Source organism: Gallus gallus, chromosome 18, assembly GCF_016699485.2.
Source record: "Gallus gallus isolate bGalGal1 chromosome 18, bGalGal1.mat.broiler.GRCg7b, whole genome shotgun sequence".
NCBI classification, from domain to species: Eukaryota; Metazoa; Chordata; class Aves; order Galliformes; family Phasianidae; genus Gallus; species Gallus gallus.
In genome coordinates this window covers 7,692,575-7,714,224 of record NC_052549.1, presented here as the reverse complement: position 1 = coordinate 7,714,224, position 21,650 = coordinate 7,692,575, and the positions used below count along the sequence as shown (strand labels likewise).

The following is a 21,650-nucleotide window of genomic DNA, read 5'->3' as shown; positions in this document are numbered from 1 at the left end:
AGAAAGCGGAAGCGTATAAATGTTTTTTAAAGAAGCTGTCACAAACAGAAAAACCAATCCACAGCAGCCAAAAGGACTTCAGCCTGAATGTTACTCTGTTTTTCATTTGATTGTGTATTTCAATCTCAATCATCTGGCTCCCAAATACAAAGCCTGTCCAATTTTTGCCCATACAATATTTAATATTCTGCCTTTCTTCATCATCATAATAGGGACACAGGCTGTTCTCACCATTCATTTTCTGCACATTTGCAAATACAGTTACACAGATTGGGAGCCTTATGCTTCTTTTCATGGCTTTTAATCTTTTCCCTTAAAACTTTTAAATTTCTCTACTCTCTTTGATCACCAACACAATAAACCCATCCTCCCTGCAGGTTTTAAGAGAATCCCAGATTATGTGGCTAGGAGAGGCAATAAGAGAATTACAGCTAAGGAAGAAATCAGTCGTGTTCTCTAATTACTTCTTATTTTCTACTGCTGATAGAATGAAAAGATTAAATCTGTCTGCAAATCTTGTGAGGACAATCTAAGAAGGGGAGAAGCACAAACGATTAGACAGCAGCTTCTGCCAGCAAAGAGAAGCGAGAATGTCATTCAGCAGACTTTTGGAATGGAGGAGTTGGTCAGGGATGGCCTAAGCAGCAAATAAGGCATTGCTGATATAGCTGAAAAATTCCTCCCAGTTTTGACAGATTGGCAAAGGCATCTGTCATCTCCACTTCTGTCAAAGCATCTTAAAGAGAGAAAAACACTGTAAAACTGTGTTACTTGGAGGTGCAGTGTGTGGATCAAGTCTATGATGGAGCAGGGTGTGTGTCTGCAGGTGAGATGTTGGTAACAGTCCCAATTTAGGACCTTGTAAACATGCAGAGTTATGCATCTGCTTACAAGTTTTAGAGCTATATTTCAGCTCTATCCTGATTTGGGCCTTACTCTGACTTGGCAATGCCCATTTAAGGGAAATTTCCATTATTTGAAGCTCAGAGTATACAGTGGAGTGCACCTTGGTTCAGAAATAGCTGAGCTGATTTCTGCAAGATACTGCTCTATATATCTGAGTTCACTTAGGGAAAAAAAGGATGCATAAAGCAACTTATATACATAAAACACATTACCTATTTAAATAATACCCCAGTGCTATGGAAGAATGCTATGAAGGGAAAACACTTCAGCTCAAACTTTGTTCAAATAACTTAATTTTTTTGCAAAAACAAAACAGGGATTGGAGAAGTGAAGTAAGCATACAGATAGAAGCAGTCCAGAGTTTCCTTTCATTCTGTTCTGCAGTTTCAAATATTTAAACATTTTATATCCAGTTCAGTAAGCATTCAGTGTTGTTACATTTCAGTAGTGAAAGATGGAATCACTTTAACTACCAAAGTGAATTAGAATTGTGGAGTCAAACTTTAGCTGCTCGTTTATTTGAACAACGATCTCCTGAGCACTGTTCTTCTTTCCAGCTGCTCTGCCAGTTTGCTTTGTATGGGAGACTCTGTTTCTTTCAGAAATACCAAAGTAGTGTTGTGGTCATTGCATGGGTGTTGGCATTTTGTATTTTTAACTGTTCCTCTAGGATGAAGTGAAGTGTTCACTGCATTTAGTTGAAAAAGAAAGAAAGAAAATATTTATGCTTCCAGAAACACAAGTTAAAGAACATTGTGCCCCAAAGGGAAAAACACGTTATTAGCTTGGTACTGACAGCGTGGGCAACTTCCCTGAGTTCTGCAGCACTAATTCTTGATGGTCTTTTAACTAGTCAGTATTTCCGAGTCCCAGCATCGTGGGTGGAAATGTACTGCATACAAAGTATAAGTCTCATGGGTCACCTGAATAATTAAATTACGGACACAGGCACTGAAGTATTCTGTGCTGCAGATGCAAGTGCCCAGTATTTCCAAAATTTATGATGTTGATCGTGTCTAGAAACACATTACTTATGCATGATCTTGATGACATCCATTTTCTTCCCTTTTCCTGCTTGCATATGCTGTGGTGCCTGCGATGGCTGCAGAAAGTAACTGTGTCCACACAGACGTTGTAATGCTTTACACCAACATCTGTGCAAGTGGAAATGTGAAAGCGTTCTGTTGCACAAATTACTGAAGGAGGTTTATAGCCGTTATTCCAGGTGAATTTTCAGTGTGCTCTGTTAGTGTCACGTTTCTTTAACTCTTGCAGATTTTTGACAATGAAGCCAAAGATCTGGAACGAGAAGTCTGCTTCATTGATATTGCCAGTGATGAAATTCCTGAGCGCTATTACAAGGAATCAGAGGTAAGAGACAAAGTGATTGTGGAAAGATGAAGGGAACGTCCAAGGCTGCAGTAAAGCCTTGATTAGACTCAAAACTGTTCTATTTTGATGTGAAATTTCTGTGGTTGGTGGTATTTTAGAAGCTTTGATTAGATGGGAAACTGGCAGGAAACTCTCAATATAGGCTGCTTGGCCCTTTCTTTTTCAGGTGACTTCTCCAACCTTTTGAAATGCTTTTGTATCGTTGTCAATTTGTGACCAGTACCAGACCTTTTCATGCAAAGTAGAATAGGACTTTTCTTTAAATCATGAAGCTCACTTAAGTGTTTGCAGCTCTGAGAAGTTTTAAATGTTACTGGTTTCCTAATTTGCATTCCACCCCAAAGTGATGCCGCGTGAAGTGTCAGAGCCCAAAGCAAAGGACAGACCTGCTGCAGGGAGAGTAGGGTTTATTCACGTTGCTCAGGAGCAACTGTGACATGAGACCAAGGGGGATTGAAGCACGCTACATAATGTAGTAAGTCTGCTAAAAAGCATCAGTGGCAAACCAGCACGTTCACTCACTTAAAATTCCCCTGAAAGTTGCTCCTGTGTACATTTAACAGACTGTTTCTTTTAGGTCAATACAATTAACTGTTCTGAACTCAGTAACAACCATGCCAATGGAGATGAGGTCTCAATGTTTTAATATCAGTGTTGAAAAACGGTGGTTCAGAATAAATAACTGGAGAGAAACGATCAGATCTCTGCTTGCATTTCGTTTTGGAGACACGATTTGCCTCTGAAGCCAAGTATATATTCATAGCTGGCAATGAGTATGGCAGCTGTTTGGCTGTACAATATGAGATTACACAGTCATTTTTAGGTTAGAAAATGAAGACTTGCCAAAGAGTATGTTTCTATACCATAGGAGGCATGCTTTTCAGACAGAAATAGTTGGGTACTTGTTATCTTCTATTTATAGATCCTATTTCAGATTTTATGTCCTGGTCATAAAAGAAAATTGGGTCTACAGTAGAATGAAAAGTAATTTTATTAGTTTTCTTGGATAATAAAACCCATCTGCTATGTACCAAAAATTAGATAACACCTCATGAACCAGCTTATTGGTCCCATCATCATCTCTTCTGAACTCCCTGGTCTGTTGGTTCTGTATAGGAATGACTGCCTGCCACTGAACACGTCAGCATTTGACTCTGAGGTGACAAATCTTGCCTGAATTCTTTAAAACAGGATGTGCACTTCTACAAATTGTAAATAGGAAGGTAACATCTAGCTTTCAGCTTTCTCCTTTTTAGTAGCCAACCATTAGACCTAATTTTCATATGATGAATCTAAAGGTATAGAAAAACAGCCTCACTGGAAGGAAAGAATTTTAGTCTGTGTGTTGTGTTTCAGAGACAAATCTAGAGACCTTATTCCAAGCAAAATGGAACCTTCTGTATGATTTTAAACAACAAAAATAGACCAGCATCTGTTGTTTTCTCTGTACCCATGGCTTCCAAATTCTGTTTCAGAATTCATACAAAGCAATGAAATCACCTTAGCCTTTAACTGCGTATTGAATTAATGGTAGCTGAATCCCAAATCTTCTGAAGTTTACAAACTGCACTTTATATTGCCATATGATGAATATGAAGCCAAATTCCCCTCTCTGCTGAGGTCTTTTACATAATTTAGGGACTGTAAGGTTTTTAATTATTTTAAATGTCATTTCTGTCTGTTTTTAATCAGAGCAGCATTAAAAAAGTAACTCTATGTAAATGAGAAATGCTCTGTATTTTCCAAATAACGGTTTCAGAGGTAACTAAAAGGTATTTTAATTACACTAATAACAATAATTTGGCTGGTTTTGCATCATTTAATCTGAATTGATACGTTAAAGATTAAGTGTGGAGTACAATCCTCAGGATTTTAGAGTTAGATCCCACTGGATAAATGTTCTGATTCTAATCCAGAAAGACCAGTGAGAATGGTTTTAACATCAGGCATAGTAGTAATCTCTTCATTTCACTTGCTTGAAATTAAGCAACTCTGTATCAGGGTCAGCATCCTTAGCACCTTCTAGAAATAAGCTCTATATTTATTTTATGTCCCGTTACAGTTTCTTCAGGAGGTTCATGAGATATCCAAGGGATGCTTAGCATCACACTGAATAGTCAAAAATAGAGTTAACGGAGGCTTAATAGAGGTTGCTTTGCATTAAGGAATACTTTAAAGGAACCTCCACTGCTAGTTTTGAGTAATATCTTGGCCAGAATCATCTGAGTGATTTGAATTCCCTCAGGAATGGAGGGCTTATCCATCAGTGCCTGCATCAAAGGGCTGAAATCGACAGGTGAATGATGATTCAGAGGACAGTTTGTTAGCTGTTACAGACAGGCACAGAGTCCTGTTCTGTCATCTATGGAGGCAGACTGACTTCTGCTGTCAGAAGTGTTGTCCTTTTGGAAGACTGGAGGAGGTATCACTGCAACAAATGTGGGTACCCCGAAGCAGATGACTTAATGGCTATCTCTAAACTTTAATTACTAAGTTACCAGCAAAGTCCTTACCACTTCCCCACATCTGAAATATAGCTTTTTTTTGTGACCATGGACCTAAAAACCCCTTAAAGTTTTAAGATGTTCAGAAGTCATGTTTCCAAATCTGCATGTATATATCACATTGAATATAGAATTATCTATTTTTTTATAAAGAATGAAGACGCCTACAGGTAGGAGGATCTGTATGATTTCCTTGTGACTTCAACATCAGTGAATAAGTATCTCCAGCTATCACATATTCTCCATATACGCCTATTTGTTTATCTGAATTGTAGAAAAGAACAAAGCTGAGCTTTGCTGAGGGGTGAGAGGGGGCCTCAAGTGAATCATTCGCTGAAATGAAACTTCTAGTGTAGACATGAGACACTGAGCAACATGTTCTTTGCTCCTATATTCAAGTTCTCAGAATTGGCAGTGTTTCATTTCCTGTTTATAACAAAACAGTTGAGCATTGGGCACTAGCAATAAACTTTTTAAGTTACCTGCAAATAAAAAGATTTCATACAGCTGCTGCAGTTTTCTTCCTCAGTTGCTGACTTTTTTGATTTTAACTGCACTGTAATACGTCCTGCTTACTCCTGTCCAGTGCTTTGCAGATAACAAAGTTTCTGTCATGTCACTGATCCAGAGGATTATGGTAGCTGATATAATACAGATGCTGCAGTCCCCACTGTGAGTAACATTTCAGTACTGTGGTTCAGACAAAACAAATGAAAATGCTCTGTTACTGACTAACGTCAGTGTGAGCTCACATAAAGGCTGACTGGATTATCATATTTTAACCTCAGAACGGTCCCAGTATTCACAGTCCCGGAGTATTTAGCTGGCTCTTGCAGAAAGCATCTTTTTATGGAAATTAAGAAAAGAGAAAATGTATTTAAAAAGTGACTCCTCATAAATCTCTACAGTAGTGCCTTTACATCAACAAATCTTTCCGCAGCACTAAGCTGTGTGAGCTGAAATCCAAAACCCAAGCACTGTAGCTGGGTGGTGGAGTGCCAGATCACATGTATTAAAACCATGAAGGAATGGTTCTGAAATTCAAGATCAAACAAAATCATCTTCAGCTTAAAGAGGGGGAAAAAAGGACTGAACTTCAAAAGCATGTTGGTGGGATAGATTGTGATAGGACTCTGAAAATAACAAATTATGTGTGGGGCCTTTAAATCGTGATGCTGATGTCACAGCATTAGCTAATGACAAGTATACTCATTAAGATTTTGGAGTTATATTCCTATCAGCAACAAATGTATTTAATTATATAACTTTAAGGAAAAAAAAATAGGATTTCAGCTGTAAACCTGAAAAGGCATTACTACAAGCCAATGCCATATTTCCGCGTTAGTGTTTGCCTTCTGGAAAACGGGCTACAGTTCCACATCTGCTGCCCATAACATCTGCAGTTCACAAGGGGCACTGAGTAAATAAATGCTAAATACAAAATAATGGATTCCCCAACAGTAAGTGTGCTGTCACAAACTGCCAGACGAGGCCTAAGAAAGAAGCATTGGGAAAGTGCTGTGTTTGAAACCATGCCCATCACACTGTGGCTTTTATTTTATTTCACTGTGGTTGTACGTTTTATTCTCAAGTAAGCCCAGCTCACAGGTAATGATGTTTCTGCTATGTTAGCAGAAGTGCTATTTTTAAATCTTTCCACACCTGGCAATAATGCATTGCAAATACCGAGTAGGTTTTGCCCTTCTTTAGCAAAAGGATTTGCCAGATGGGCTTTCCTGGTAAATTGGGTCTGGTAAAAGCACAGGAAGGTTATTTAAACAAAAAGATTTTTGCTATGCCATTATATTTAAAACAGATTGAGGATTTTACCAGCAGACAAAATAAGAGGAAAATAGTGATTTGAGGCCATATTCTTTGGGTGCTTCATTTTTTTTAGAAGATAGGTTTCTTTGCTGTAAATCTTAATCTAACACTTCAAAGCAATGAGTTAGGCACATAAGATCATTCTGGGTCCGAGTTCTCACTGATTTCAATGAGATCAGATACTGATCAGCATGTTAGCAGTCCTGGTCATATCAGAGGTGTTTGTGGCTTGGGATGTGCCTAGTGTCCAATAGCAGAGGCCTAGAAAAGGTATAAGTACAGATATAGAAATTCTTCCCCTAAATACTTCCTTGTATGAACCACAGCATGAGCAATTTCTGGGCCAGAATTTGTGTCTTTCTAAAATAGTCTGAGACTTCTTTTAAGCACTTAATTTTTTACCATCTGGGTAAAAAGACCAATTGTTAGTTTTGCTTATGATGACTCTGCTCTGTATACCAGTTACGGTTTTTGAATCAGTGGCCAAGAGATCAAACTGCCAAGTTCACTCTGCTTGATATGGCCGTGTGTCTCACATTGTGCTGCTCAACCTGTACCATCTTACATGCAGCTCCCACTGGATCGAGTGTTGCTCACCTGAGCAAGCACTCAGTAGAATCTTTAACATCTTCAACTTTCATACGACAGTCTGGAAATCTATTTCTGTGAATTCTTTTTCTTTTTTCCCTGGCTTCTGTTCATCTGTTTGCAGTTTTTTAGTACCATTATCTTAATGTTTTCTGAAAGACAGGAATTTTTATTAAAGCTATTAGATACAAGTTGTCCAGACTGTCCGTCGTTGCCTGTCTCTTTGCCTGAAACTGTCCAGCCCATTTGAGACTATACATCACGTCCTTCTAGAAAAATGGGCACGGTTAAGGGAAGTAAAGGTGCCATCCATCTCTGTGCACTCTTAAAGGTATGGCACTAGGAGTGATATCATGGATGAACTGCATTGCAATAGTTGGGTTGTTTGGAGATCACCACCCTAAGAGGGATTTTGATTATGAATCCACCTGTCTGCTCCATTAGCTTTATAAAGAAGAAATAAAGAGAAACAGAACTTCCTTTTTCATAGCGCCCTGAGGGTGGTTGCAGCTGAACAAGATACAGGTCTTGTGCACGGCTTAGCAGTCACGTGGGGTAGCTGTTCATTGTTTAGTTTTTATTTATAAATTTTGAAAAATTGGTATTGACTCAAATTCATTACATTAATCCCTTTGGACTGTACTGAAGCTATTCCATTATGGCTCTGGTTATCATAGAAGGGATATAGAGTATCCCTGCATAACACTCAGTGTTATTAAAAGGTGTATCCAAAGTGCTTAATCAATACAGTGGCATCATCACTCCATTACTGTGTGTGTATGTAAGAAACAGCAGTTCCTTCCATACATAAAACTATTTCCTTGTTATTTTCCTTTTTATAAAGAGATGCCTATTTATTTTACTCTGTAATATTTAGTAGGAATATTTAAAATGTTACTTTCTGTAATCTATTTCTTTATTCATGGAACCATTTAGAAGAATTTTGCATCTTAGTTCTTCCTTTTTTATTTTTGCTTTCTATTATTATTACTATATTGCTTGCTTCAGGCAGTAATCAGCTATAAAACAGCCCTTTCAACCAGAAAATATCTAGATCAATCTGAGGTCAAGCTTTATTGAGTGAGAAGAATGGCAACAGCATGTGACTATGAGTTTTGATATACAGTGGTATGTTGCTATGATATATGATGACGCTGAATTGTTTTTTATGGTAATTTAACATTGAAACCCTATTAGAGTTCAAGTTTAAAGTTTCTATTTAGAAAAGAATGTGTCAGCAATAAAACCGATGTCTTTCACAGAGAAAGAAGCCTGTCACCTCATTAGAACTTTGTAGAGGAGCTTTAATGACAGAGCTGCAGTTTATGAAATAGAACAGAAGCTAACTGTGCACACTAGAAAAAAGGAGTGGTGCTGGTTGATATGTAAGATCAAACTGCATGGAAAAAAATTAAAATTGCAGTAGTCTTAACAATTTTTTCTGTTTCTCTTCTATTTATCACAGTGCCCAAAGGTGCCCAAACATACCGTACTCGGTTGTAGATAGAAATGGCTAAATTGCAGGAGTTTCGTACTTGACTGGTCATCTGAATCTGCACTATCAGTTAAAACTGCAAATGGGTCTTAATCAGCCATGGTCCTGTCCTGTTGACATGTCAAAGCTTAAAGTAGACATGATTTCATGAAGACAAGCAAGTCACAGTGGGGGAGCAGTGTAGAAACAAGTTCTAAAGGAGTAGCATTGTTTCCAGAGGCCATAAATAACACTTGGAGTGCATTGCTTTGGAATGACTTGCAATAACATATTTTCCTATAGCAGAAAATGTCCTAGATCAAATGAGCTTCAAAGCATCTTCCAAGAATGCCATCAATTCACTGGCTGTTGGATTAAAGAAAGGATTTGATTTTATTATATCCTGGTGCTTATTTAAGTCAATTTTATATTACTTTTTCATAATGTTTATTAGCATGTTTTCATATTTTATCTTATCAAAACACTTCAGCAACCTGACAAACAGGGCTTACTCTCCAGGATCTCTGCATGTGTTTTCTTTGTTTTGCAGGATCCTAAATATTTCAAGTCACAGAAGACTGGGAGAGGCCAGTTAAAAGAAGGCTGGAGAGACACCCATCAGCCAATTATGTGTTCCTACAAACTTGTGACTGTGAAATTTGAAGTCTGGGGACTTCAAACCAGGGTAGAACAATTTGTACACAAGGTGAGTGAAACAGGAACTGTTACCTTCACATAAGCAGAACTCGAGTAGTGTCATGCACAGGAATATAACTATGACTGCTGGAAGCAGCAAGCTCAGCTGAATCTTTTTCAAGGTCTGAAAGTAGAGCTGAAGCGTTCATCTCTGGGTAGAAACTTCACAAAGCCTGAAGTTGCTCAGGTCTAAGGCTGAGAAAAACTATCAGTAATGCTTTCAATACTGTGATAAATTTGAGCTCACGTATTTGTAAGTATGAATGAGTAGCATTCAAGTAGCAATGATGGACAGTGTTTCTTAAAAAACAGGTAGTGGGAGAGTTTTCCAGTCAGTCTAGTAAAAAAAAGAAAGATTCATTAATAGCATAGCAGCCAAATTGTAATATTTTTCAAACTATTGACCTTCTACATGTGTGAAGAATTAACAAGAAAAAGGATTTCAGTCTATTTACCCAAAAATTATGGTATTCTGTACATAACAAGTGGCTTCCCATGCTAGTGGTAGCCATGCTGATGTGATCCAGTGTTGGCAGTAGTTCCACTTGAAGTGGGAGATTGGACTGCAAGATTTTAGAGCCAGTGTATTTGACCCTCTAGAGTATGTCTTTTTAGCAATAAAACTGACAGTATATTTTTCACGTTAAATCTTCCTGAAAGGCAGCACTTCTCTAAAGTGATTTATTTTTGCAAAGGTATTTAACCTTTTCCTTGTTTCACAGGTGGTCAGAGATATACTCCTGATTGGTCACCGACAGGCTTTTGCCTGGGTTGATGAGTGGTATGGTAAGTATTTTGCAAATTAAACCCACTTGAGAAGCTTATCACAATTGAAAGCAGATTTCCATTTGTTTTCATAGGCCATCAGGTCCCATCATAAGTTGTTCATGTAAGAACCAGAACTAATTTCAGTTTCGCTGGAACACAGAGCTCATTGGCAGCAGGTTCCTTGTTAACAGGAGTAGGTTGTGTGTTATGACAGCCAGTAGGCATCATACAGGATGCTGTTATAGCCCATGCATCTCAGAATATAAACATCAGTCCAGTCATCCTGCACCGTAGGCAGGTAGAATCTCTTGCTTCTGGCAGGAATTATCTATGTGGAGAGCTGCTTGCAGATTTTATTAAAGCTTTTTAGTTATTTCCTTACTGCAAACTCCTAGGGCCTCTGATCTAACACAGTTTCAGCTTTTTAGGAAGGTTTTAAGTTGTGAATATGTATTGCAATAAGGAGAATAAAGAACTCCTAACATCCTTTGTGAAAAATAAACATAAATATAAAAAACACAAGGATTGGTTCAACAGCAGCTGCTTGTGAAAACTGAATCCATGCATAGCTGTAGGAATGGACGCTTCATGTAGTAGAGTAATTCCAGATATCAAAACAGATAACACACTATTATATAAGTTGACGGGGCTTGTCCTTTGTGCATGGATTTTCTGTAAGACGTAGCCATAATCATACATGTTTCTCTAACTTAGAACATCCCTCTTAGCATGTAATAGTTATTTGGGAATATCTTTAGAAAGCTTATTTAAACCCTCCTTAATCTTCTGGAAATGATTTTGAGCCATTCATGTGTAAGAATGTTTCTGAGTTTGGATGAAAGTCAGAACAATGTCATTCTGTATTGCTCAGAAGTACAACCGATTACCCCAACTGGTGTAAGCACAGACATCTCCAGTGACTTTATAAACCAGCAAAAACACATTTTTTGAAATTATAGAATTAATTGCTTTTCAAATAACGAAGTTCTTTCAAATTTAACAGTGCATGAAAAAGCTTACGCTGCAATGGTCATAAAAATTGACATATACAATTTTTTAATATATTCAGTAGTATATGTGCATGTATATGTGTGTGTATGTATGTATATATATATATGCATATACGTATATATATACTCTTTCCACAAAAGAAATATTGGAGTACACAACTATCTTGTGGATTGTTCTGTCACAATGAGTCTTCTTACTAAATAATATAGCATGATTTTAGTGCTTACTTCTCAGGTTATGTACAAAACATAAAAAATCTGGACTAACTAAAATAGATATGAATTTAATGTAGGTGATTCTGTGCTATCTGCAGCCTTTATACACCACATTGTCAAAAGTATAACTCTGCCCTTACACTTCTTTGCATTAAGAATAATAGGTGGTAAGAATTGCTGACTAGAAACCTAATATTTCTTTCCCCAAAATAAGTGAGGTCCAACTTATATACAATCAGTGCAATTTAATACGAATGATGTGTGAAATGTTTATGATGCTGTTCTTGATGTGTTTATTTGTGTGGAGGGGAATTTTCAAATATATCGTTTTTAAAGTCTGTGTGCCTTCCATGTGTCTGTTATTATATCTTTTTAATTAAAGTTTGAGGAAGACTGAGATGATGTAAGTCAGCTAAATCAAGTAACTAGTATATTAAATTCAGTTATCAAACATAGTATGTTACTGTTGTTACTGATTGATTACTGTTACTGCTACCCTAAGCATGAATGTGTTTTGTCATTAAATTTACTAAATTGCTTTTAGCTTTATTATTAAGAAAACCTGTTTTCAGAATGCTGCTTACTAATAAAAAGCATGTTCTCTGCCTGGCAAAATGCACTTTAGCATGTTATTTACATGGCATATAAGCTTGTCTTTTGTTATAGGCAATAGTAAACAATAGGTTAAAAAAATTTAGCTAAGGGTATTTCTTGTTTTATTTTGGTCAAAATTTTAGACTTCATTTTCAATGATAAATGTATTACAGCATGCCATGGATATAACAGCTGAAGTTGTATCTTTCTTTAAAAGCTATCTCATAAAATACGCCAAGACCTTCACATCACACAACGAGAAGTGGTGTGATATAAAAATTCACAGATCCAGATGACACTTGAGAAAAATGATAGCCGTGAGAAGAAAAGCATGGTGTACATTACCAAAAGTGGTATGCGTTTCTGAGTAGGCTGTGCTAATAAGGTGGTATTTAAATGTGATGTATGAAAGATTGATGGCTAGTATCATGGAACTCTGAAATTGTCAAATAATAGTAAGGAATGGATTGATACTCTGACAGCCTTCCTGTTCATTTACACCTTACTCAGAAATAGAATACTGATAAGAATGAGGCCAGAAGTCAGCTAATTGGATCCTGTGTTTTTCCTAACAGTGTGATTTATGACATAGCGAGTTACACAGCAAGCATTTAACGCGCTGTTCACTATTCAGACAACATCAGGGATGCCTAGACAGAGGCAAATAATCCTACTCCTAGAATCAGGCCTATTTGTGAAGTACATGTAACTTTTAGAATGCGTTAAATGCCTTGAGACTACAAAATTATTAACATATTCATTATTAATCCACTTATTAGTGTGATTAAGTATTAGCTTCTAAAATCTGAGCTGATCTGTGTTCTAACAGTGTAAGTATTTGCTGGTTTTAAGATATACTGTGCAAAGATAACATAAAATATTTTAGAAAGTTCCTACAAAGGTAAGTAAATCTTTATAATGCTTCTATCCTTTATTGCAAGGGATCTTCTAAAAAGATTTTAGAAGATCTTGGCTTTTGCCAAGGCCTGCACTTGAATACTTTTTGCATACCTTACATTACACAGATTCTCCCAAACAATTTCCACTCCTTCCTGTTCTCTGGCTCCCTTTGACTTAACCTTCTTATAGCTTCCTTGGCTGATCTAACTACCTTTATGAGTCAAATTTCATAAAGCTAGTTGCTCCATGCTTTTCCTTTTTAGATCCTTTTTTGTTTCTGCTGAAAGACTGTATTCCTAGCACCTTCTCCTTAAAGGATTAAGTCTGCATTTGAATCAGTGGAAAATGCCAACAATTTTGAACTTTTTACAGATATGACTATGGATGATGTTCGAGAATACGAGAAAAATATGCATGAAAAAACCAACATTAAAGTTTGCAACCAACATTCATCTACTGTGGATGAAATAGAGAGCCATGCCAAAGCAAGAGTATGTCAATTTTTAAAACATATTGCCCATCCTCAACTAATATATGCACAGAGATCAGAGAATAGCAGCCAGCTGATCTTGCTGATCAGTCAGTGGAATTTTGGGGAGATTTTGCCTCCCCAAGTAAGGAGTAAGAATAGCATTTTACTCCCTGGAGTGCAGTCATACCTTTCTTTTGTACTGTAGATAACCACTGAAGAAAGGGTGGGTTTGGGCTCTTGTACACCTCCTTATCTTCAGAGAAAACAAAATCATCCAATCTCGGTTGGATACATAAGAAGTCAAAAAGCCAGGAACATGGAGAGTGGAAACGTTCTGTGGGACTGGTAAAATTAAAGTGAATGACTTATTCACTTATTAATTTTAGTGTCATCACTGGTTAGCTACCAACAAGGTTGGAAGTACTTTCTGAAATATATACCAGCAGTCTCTGGAGAAGTGCAGATTTCTGTGTAGCTGCTCTGATTCAGATTATGGAAACTGTAAGAACCCAGGTTCCTAATTTAGGCACTTCAAGCAAACACCTAAAATAGAAAAATGTTAGTACCTGCACATAGAAAAGATGTGGTAACATTTGCTTCTAAAAATATTACTCTTTTGTTTCTACTGACTGAGCTGTAGAACACAGCGATGGTTTTACTCAAGTAACAAGTGTGGGGCAAGGCCTGGTGTCCTAAGTCCTCTGTTCTTAGTAAGAAGTCTTGCCAGCCTGTTAAGAGGTTACCTACAGCATAGACAGAGAGTCAGATTTGACTTTGGCTCTACACCACAGCATTTGGGTTTGAAGGAAATCTGCCATTCTGAGTTCCCATGCAGCCAAATTACCATGGAGGTCAGGAGAGAATTAGTCATTAAAGAAAAAAAAGACAGCAGGTACATTTCCCACACTCTGAACCTTTTTAACTCAGGGTAAGTACTTCTTTTGCTTGAGTGTAAATCAGAACAGAGGTGATTTTAAAGCGAGTGTGAGCTAAAAAGTGAAATTTAGCTGAAGGGACAAAGAGTATTTCGTATCTGAATTTAAAATTGACAGTCTTGGAGAATGTTTTGTATTAAGACTTCCATCAGTCTTCACTTAAATGGCCAGGAAACTGATAAGTCTTCCTGCCCTGTTTCACTCTGATTCATTCAAGATAAGCTATATTTTATTTTGTAGAGAACTCCTCAGTCAAAAAGAGCTGAGATAAACACATGCTCTTCCTTCAGTGTCAGTATTTTCAAACAGTTTGGGTTCAGAAAGACTACACTCTGTTACAGAACAAAATGCAATGAAAATCAGCAAAACAGGTTCAAATCTGTCTCAAAGACAAGGAGGTACAGTTCCTCTGAGACCATCTGTTTATTTCCACTGCTTATCTCAGATTTGAAAATAGCTTAGTCCTCACCCCTCATAAGTGGCACAGTTCTGTAGGCTGAAAGGGCCTCGAAGTAGTCTGCATCGAAGTGAGAACGCAGCTGGCAACTCGTGTGTTTTGTTTATTTCATATGCTGTAATACAACATAAAGCTTCTTCTACATAACATTTACAGCCAAGGCTACAGATGCCTGCAGCTGGGTAATATTAAAAAGTATCAATGTACTGAAAAGATAGGATTTTGTCATACATATGGTAAGTACTATTGCCAGTCTCATGTCTCAGACATCCAAATGTGCCAGAATTTTAAGTTGATTAAAAAGCCATTATTTATATTTCTGGGTTTGTTTGTTTTGTTTTGTTTGTTTTACTTTACAGAAAGCAAAGAATCTTTAAAATGGTTTATTGAAACCTGAATGGAACTGCCAAAGTGTAGTCTTGAAAAAGAATGCCTTATACCAGATTTATAAAGTCACAAAATGGATAACAATGGAGAAGAAAGAATAGAGAGTGGAAGCAGAAATGACTTGTATTATTTGAATATGGAGTAAAAGTTATCCATATCCTACCAAAGTCCCACATGGGTTTGGTCATAGGCTTCTTTCTTACCCTGAACATCACCTGACTCTCCTGTTGTAGTGACAGTGGGGCCAGGGAGCAGCAAAACTATCTCTGATATATATTCAAAAATATAAGCAGAATTATCAGCTGACTGTTTTTTAATCATGTCTCCCAAAGATTTATTGGGATTTATAGAATAGTTGCACAGAAAGAACTCAGAAGAGATTTTACTGGACATCTTCTCAAGTGTTGATTTTTTCCTCTTTGGTAGTAGTCAGCTATTTCAATTGATTTATTGGGTTTTGCTCTGTTCTATTTGGGGTGGATTTGGATATGCTGCATTTCATTCTGTGAATCCTTCAAACGCAGATTTACTATAAGGTTCAGTGAAACCCTTAAAATTTATTTCACTTGGTTTAGTGGACATCTTGCAGGTGGTACAGGAATGAAGCAGCAGATTTCAGAAGTGCCTTACTGATGTTTTTGCTCAAATTATTTGCCATTCATTTAGGATTTTATCAGAAAAAGTTTTGCACAGCTCAGTTTAGACAACATAAAATCACGGAATCATAGAGTAATTTAGGTTGGAAAAGACCTTTAAGATCATCGGACATTTATGCTGGGTTCACTCTGCCCTCTGGTGGGTTTCTACAGCACTGTGACACGTTTGTCACCTGGATGAGACTTTCACTCCTTTTAAAACATCCCATGGACCTTTTCTATACAAAGTGTCCTTGACCTCTCATCTCATTTTGCCTCTATTTTCCAAGCAGTGGAGTGTTGGAAAGCATGTTGTGATTGTATCAAGTCAGAGAGAATCTTTTAGGAATTTGTAGTGGAAAAGCATGATGTCCTCAGTTATTTGTGTGCCACTGTAACCAGAAGTCAACAGAATTTGTGCATGGGGAGAAAGAATTTTTCATCCCTTGATAATTACAGTGAGGAAATAAAGCCATTTATCAGTTCGTGCTCATAATCTAGAATAAGGAAAAAAAAAAACAGTTTTATTTTGTTTGTAGTTCTGAAGAATTCTACCTGCTGACTGACTGTATCTAAATGTATTTTTAATTGCCTGTGAAATATCTTGATTTTTCCAGCAATTAAAGAAGTAGTTCTCTTAGTTCAGTTTAGACCCAGGTGCAGACAGAACCATTAATACGTGCTTAATTGCTTAGCTTCTTTTACTTTTTGTTGTCCGTTTATTGTACTCCAATCAATGCATAAAAATAGGAAGGAATTCTTACAATACATTTAATGATACGACTGATAAGCAGATGTAAAATTCGGATTGAAGTGGTTTAACTGAGTTAATGAAATCATCGTTCAAAATGATTCTAACATGCCCTTTATCTTTTTTTTCTTCTTGTTGAAGACATGACGATGGATGAAGTCCGAGAGTTTGAACGAGCAACTCAGGAAGCTACCAACAAGAAAATTGGCATTTTCCCACCTGAAATATCTATCTCTAACATTTCCATGCCTTCTTCAACCCGCAGTGCTCCATCTAGTGCTCCATCAACTCCTCTCTCTACAGATGCTCCTGACTTCCTAACAGTTCCCAAAGACCGGCCTCGGAAAAAGTCTGCACCAGAAACCCTCACTCTTCCAGATCCAGAGAAAAAGAAAAATTAAATTAACCCAGCATGATTCCTCCTGATAAGCCATGTTTACCACAGCAAGAATAACATATTGTAGTTTCTAGGAAGATCATGGTGGTTCATTGGTTGTTGATGTTTGGATTTTTTTGCTTAAAATAATTTTACTGTTGTGGAAAGACTGTTTCTTTCCTCAGACTTGATCCTCATAATCTTCAGAGAAGTGCATGCAAGAGAACATAGTTTATATATCTAAAGTAGTGTTCCAAGCCATATGGTACATCTTACTGAGATACGATGAAGTCGTCTGAGGGGAACCCTATAAAAGAAAATCTTTCTATAGCAGTATCTCTATGTACAAATCCACATCTAGGTCATAGCATTTATATTTAGGAATAGGTATTTAGTAAAGCTGCCAAGGACTTCTGAGGCAAATCTGTGCCAACCAGAATGCAGGGTTAACAGGAAAAAAAAGCTCCCGTTTTCTTCTTTTTTAACTGATTTTAAAATCCTTCCTGTTCTCAGGCTTCCCATGTGTATTCATAAACCTTTGACCTGCAACTCATTGTACTTGAACACCAGTAACAATCACTCAGAATCATATCGTGCTTAATACGACTCAGGATTTGGGGCATAGCTAACAAAAATGAAACTTTTCAAACCTAAAATATCACTGTATGAAGCCCCAATTGTAATTAATTATACTGACTTTGAGGCCATTTAAGTATTTCTATCTTGCACAGAATTTGTAAAAGAAACCACGTATTTCTTGTAGATAATGTATTTTAATAGCTCTCCCCTGTCCTTTTGTGATAAAAAAGTTCATATTGGTGTTCGTCAGTGGTGTTCTGTGTACAAGATTGGGATAAAAAGCAGCTAAATTGAGCCAGTTAAGAAGGAAAACCAATGAATTCTGTCTTGTCTGCTCTGGAAGAAGAGTGGTAGTTACCTTGTAAGACCTTGAATGTAAAGGAAAGAAAATATGAGACTCTTTTTTCTTTCCTGCCTCTCATCTTTCCTAAACAGCACAATCTCTACTGTCAGAAAGCTGGCTCTAGGTTTTACCACTGTCTCTAGGGCAGGGGTGAATAAAATCAATCACTTGAAAAAGCAAATGAATCTTGGGGCTTCTCAGTCCCACATAGGGTGGCATTAAGGAAACAGAAGTGCTCCTCCTGGTCTGCATGTGAAATCATTCTTCAATCTCAGGAATTAAAATACAGAAAGGATGCTTCCCAGTATGGAAGTGTAGATTGTGGGGGGAAGAGAAAATGCATTTCAGAAGTGTTCTCTTCCTTCATTTCTTATCAAAAAGTAAACTCAGTGAAAAACCTTCCCTCTGACCCCCCATTTGGGGTACTTTGTTCTCTTTCATACTAATTGCTATTTAATTAATGTTGTCAGTATCTATCTCAATTGGTAGCTGTAGTAGGCATTAAATACGCTGGTGTTCTATTCCCAGTGAATGATAGCTATTACCTGAATCGTATGATTAAAGTGAGTAATGTTTTGTACCACTGGTGGTGATGTACATGGATGCAAATAAGTCCTCCAGAGCTGAACTATCACTGAATATTGAACAATCAGTTTGGGGATGGCCTTTTACCTCTACAGGAAGTTTGTGCCATCTTCTCTGCACAATGCTATGATTTGACTGGCTTAAATGCACTGAACTTCTCAATGGCTGTAGATCCAGTAGGAGTTATGTTGAATATGTGGTATTTCTAGAGTAGTTGTAGTAGCAGGAAAGGTGATTCTGCTGTCAACCTGCACTGAAAACGAGTGTATATTTGTTTGATAGTTTAAACCCTGTAGCTAGCAAAATCCAGAAGCTCTTCGTAGGTTAGCTATGATCTGACTTCATGTATTTTCCCACTGACTGTCCATGTTTTATGTTGTGTTTCCCAGAGGTTGTAATTCTGTGTAGTTAGTAAACTAACAGGTGATAATTTTTTGTTTGAAAAAAGCTACTGTGATGCTGCAGTCAAAACTTTCCTTTGTTAGTAAATGATTTAATCTTAAAATTGTGAAAAATAATAATAGTTATAACTGGTCTAATATTTTTATTATTTTTTATTTAGCAGCATGATTGAAACATTGGCTGAGAAGGGAAACTTTGGAAAAGATAAAGCATTGATTTGGAAAAGATAAAACGTATCAAAATAGTTTGGGTCACCTCTGCCTATTGATAGTCTTATTTTTTAAAGAATTTGTTGTTTGCCCAAGAAGGAATTGCCCAGCTCTAGTCGTCATTTCTTTGAGCTTATGTGTTACTGTTTTTATATAAGTTTTGGCATCTGGGTTTGACACAAATTATTAGACCAAAGCAGTCATATCTTGTATTTAACTGATTCATTTCTAATGCCATGTGGATATGTTGATTATCATATAGGTTTTGGAGAAAAGGCATGTATGATAATTACAAAGATGTCTGAATAGGACACAACTTACCAGCTGCATGACAAATACTGTTGGAGAAAGATGCTGATCATGTTATGAACAAAATGCCAGACTGCTTAATGCTGTGCCACCTTTTGCATGTGCTGCTGCCATAGCCCTACTACCACACAGTACTGCTTTATAGGAGTGCCAGATTTATTGACCAAACAACTTGAATTCACAGCTGGCCAGACTGAGGTTCATGATTATCCACATTACCTCCTTTTTTTCACTAAAGAAGGCAAATAAAAAGATGTAGAGTCTCATTGCTTTGGGTAAGAAATATCCTAGGCTTTGCACTGCTTGTGCTTGTAACCTCTGCTGTGTTCTGCTTTGTTTTCCCCATCAGCCAGCAATTAACCAGTTTGCCCAGAAGAACTTTAAATATCATCTCTTTTCCTGTGTGTGGTGGTTGTTGGTTTTTTTTGTTTGTTTTGTTTTGTTTTGTTTTGTTTTACATTTCTATGTAGGATCGAATTTTTCCAGCAAATATTCCCAGCAAACACAAAATCACAAAAAAATCAAATCAAATCAAATGGAAAGGAAGGTCAGAATACTTCAGTAACATCTTCAGACAAAAGGGTTGTTTCCGTTACTGATTTTATCACAGTGCTTTCTCTTGTTTTTCCAAACTATTTATACGAGGAGAAAAAATGTATTTTGCACGTGTTACTGCTTCTTTTGCATCAATAAATTATGTGGTTAGTGAATATGCTCTTAAGAGTATTTTGGCACACAACAAAGCTGAAGAGGCACAGTAGCTGTGTTCTTATTCTCTGCCAGGGCGAAGAATTACATGATACAGCTCTGCTAGACTTGTATCTGCTAGAACAGGAAGTTTTCAGTAAGGAGAATACAGTTCAGAGCAAATAAGATGATTAGTTTGTTTGGGTTTCTATTAAAGCCTTCTCCCAGCTTTGCTCCTGTTTCATAGAGAGCAATTAAAATAACTGACAGTTCGTTGCGGTCTTTAGAACAGTAGGTCTCCTAATAAATTCAAGAAGGGGGTACCTGTAAAGACAACGAGGAGCAGCACATTCCTGAAACACATGCTGAGGGATTTCTTATGAATGTAGTTGTCCGTTTTGTAAATGACTGGATAAATCCTGTGGAAAGAAACTATTTGACCTTATTCTTTGGCTTTTTTGATTATTCTGGAAGGTGATTTTGTCACATCTAGTAGCCAATTTGCATTAATTGCTGCTGTAGAGAATTTGAAACAGAAATGTTTGTTCCTTGACTTTTATTTTGTAACAAGACTGCGAAATTCGTTAAAACTGCTTTGAAGCTTGCTGCAGTGTAACTTCAGAACAATGTGTTAGCATTTGAAATACGCCAAATGAGTATGCTTTTTAAGAGTTAGTGAGCACAGTAAGAGAGAATTCATGATCTTATCAATAGGAGCTTTTCTGTTTCCATTGTTTGGACTTGGTTTTATATGTGTAAGTTAAAATTGCTAAGTAAGTCTAACAATGTTTTGCTTTAAATGAACAGCATGATCATTGAATTACAATCTCCTGTAGTCTTATGGTGTCACTTTAAGAAGTTTCATTGTTTTTATTTCATTTCTGTGGTTATTCCCTTTGACTCTGAATGTCCGGTAATTCATTTCTTTTATTTAGAACTATGATAGCTACATTAGGCAATACATTACTACCATCAGAGAAGGACCAAGTTTCGAATTGCTCTGCATGTTAAATAATGCAAGGCTAAGCAGGAGAATTTGATTGTCATATTTTTCATCCATTTTACACAGTTTCTGATTTTTCCAAGTTATTTATTATTTTTAATATTGTATTTTCCCTCGTGTTTTGTTGTAAATAAACTGCCAACAACTATTCTTTACAAGTGTGGCTGTTGTCTTTTACGTGGAATTTTCTGGCAAGGAACATGGATATTTCTACCACCAGCTCTGCAAGTCAGTTCTTCAAAATACATAGCACAACGAATTGGCATTTTAAGGGAAATTTAAACCACTTTCCTACATCTAGATTTTGTTGCTCCTCTGCTTTTAAAAGATTGTCAGGGTGAGTGCCCTGTCAGTCTCATGTTAGCCCATTCATTTGTAAATGGCCACTTGGTTGATAAGCTTTCATTGGGGAGTAATTTCTAATTCTCATTGATGTGTTGCAGCCCAGTGTCATGGTAAATACTGGGAAAGAGAACGGGAAACCTTTCAAGACAGAAGTCCTCCACACTTACCTATAACCCATTTCCTTTGTCAACATAAATTTCATGCATAAAATGATTCTTTAAGTTTTCAACTAAAGGCTTACTCAATACACATCAAGTTTTCTCTGCTCCCAAGGAAGTGTCTTATTTCCTTATTCATCTAGAA

At 37.0% G+C, this 21,650-nt stretch overlaps 1 protein-coding gene and 1 long non-coding RNA gene across 11 annotated transcripts in view; one reads left to right on the top strand and one right to left on the bottom strand.

The window, feature by feature from the left end:
* The window catches only part of PITPNC1 (phosphatidylinositol transfer protein cytoplasmic 1), a 70,852-nt gene extending 49,692 nt beyond the window's left edge, over window positions 1–21,160 (top strand). For 7 of the 8 annotated variants that reach the window (XM_015279981.4, XM_015279977.4, XM_046902177.1 and 4 more), the window contains 4 exons: window positions 2,182–2,277; window positions 9,239–9,394; window positions 10,107–10,170; window positions 16,651–21,160. In XM_015279981.4, the coding sequence (XP_015135467.1) occupies window positions 2,182–2,277; window positions 9,239–9,394; window positions 10,107–10,170; window positions 16,651–16,910 (576 nt within the window). In that variant the 3' untranslated portion in view covers window positions 16,911–21,160. Of the gene's footprint in view, window positions 1–2,181; window positions 2,278–9,238; window positions 9,395–10,106; window positions 10,171–13,244; window positions 13,364–16,650 lie in introns of all 8 variants that reach the window. The other variant, XM_415676.8, reaches the window with a different exon arrangement.
* LOC107052248 overlaps window positions 1–21,650 on the bottom strand; it is a 54,338-nt gene that overhangs the window by 17,059 nt on the left and 15,629 nt on the right. The gene's annotated exons all lie outside the window — the stretch shown is intronic.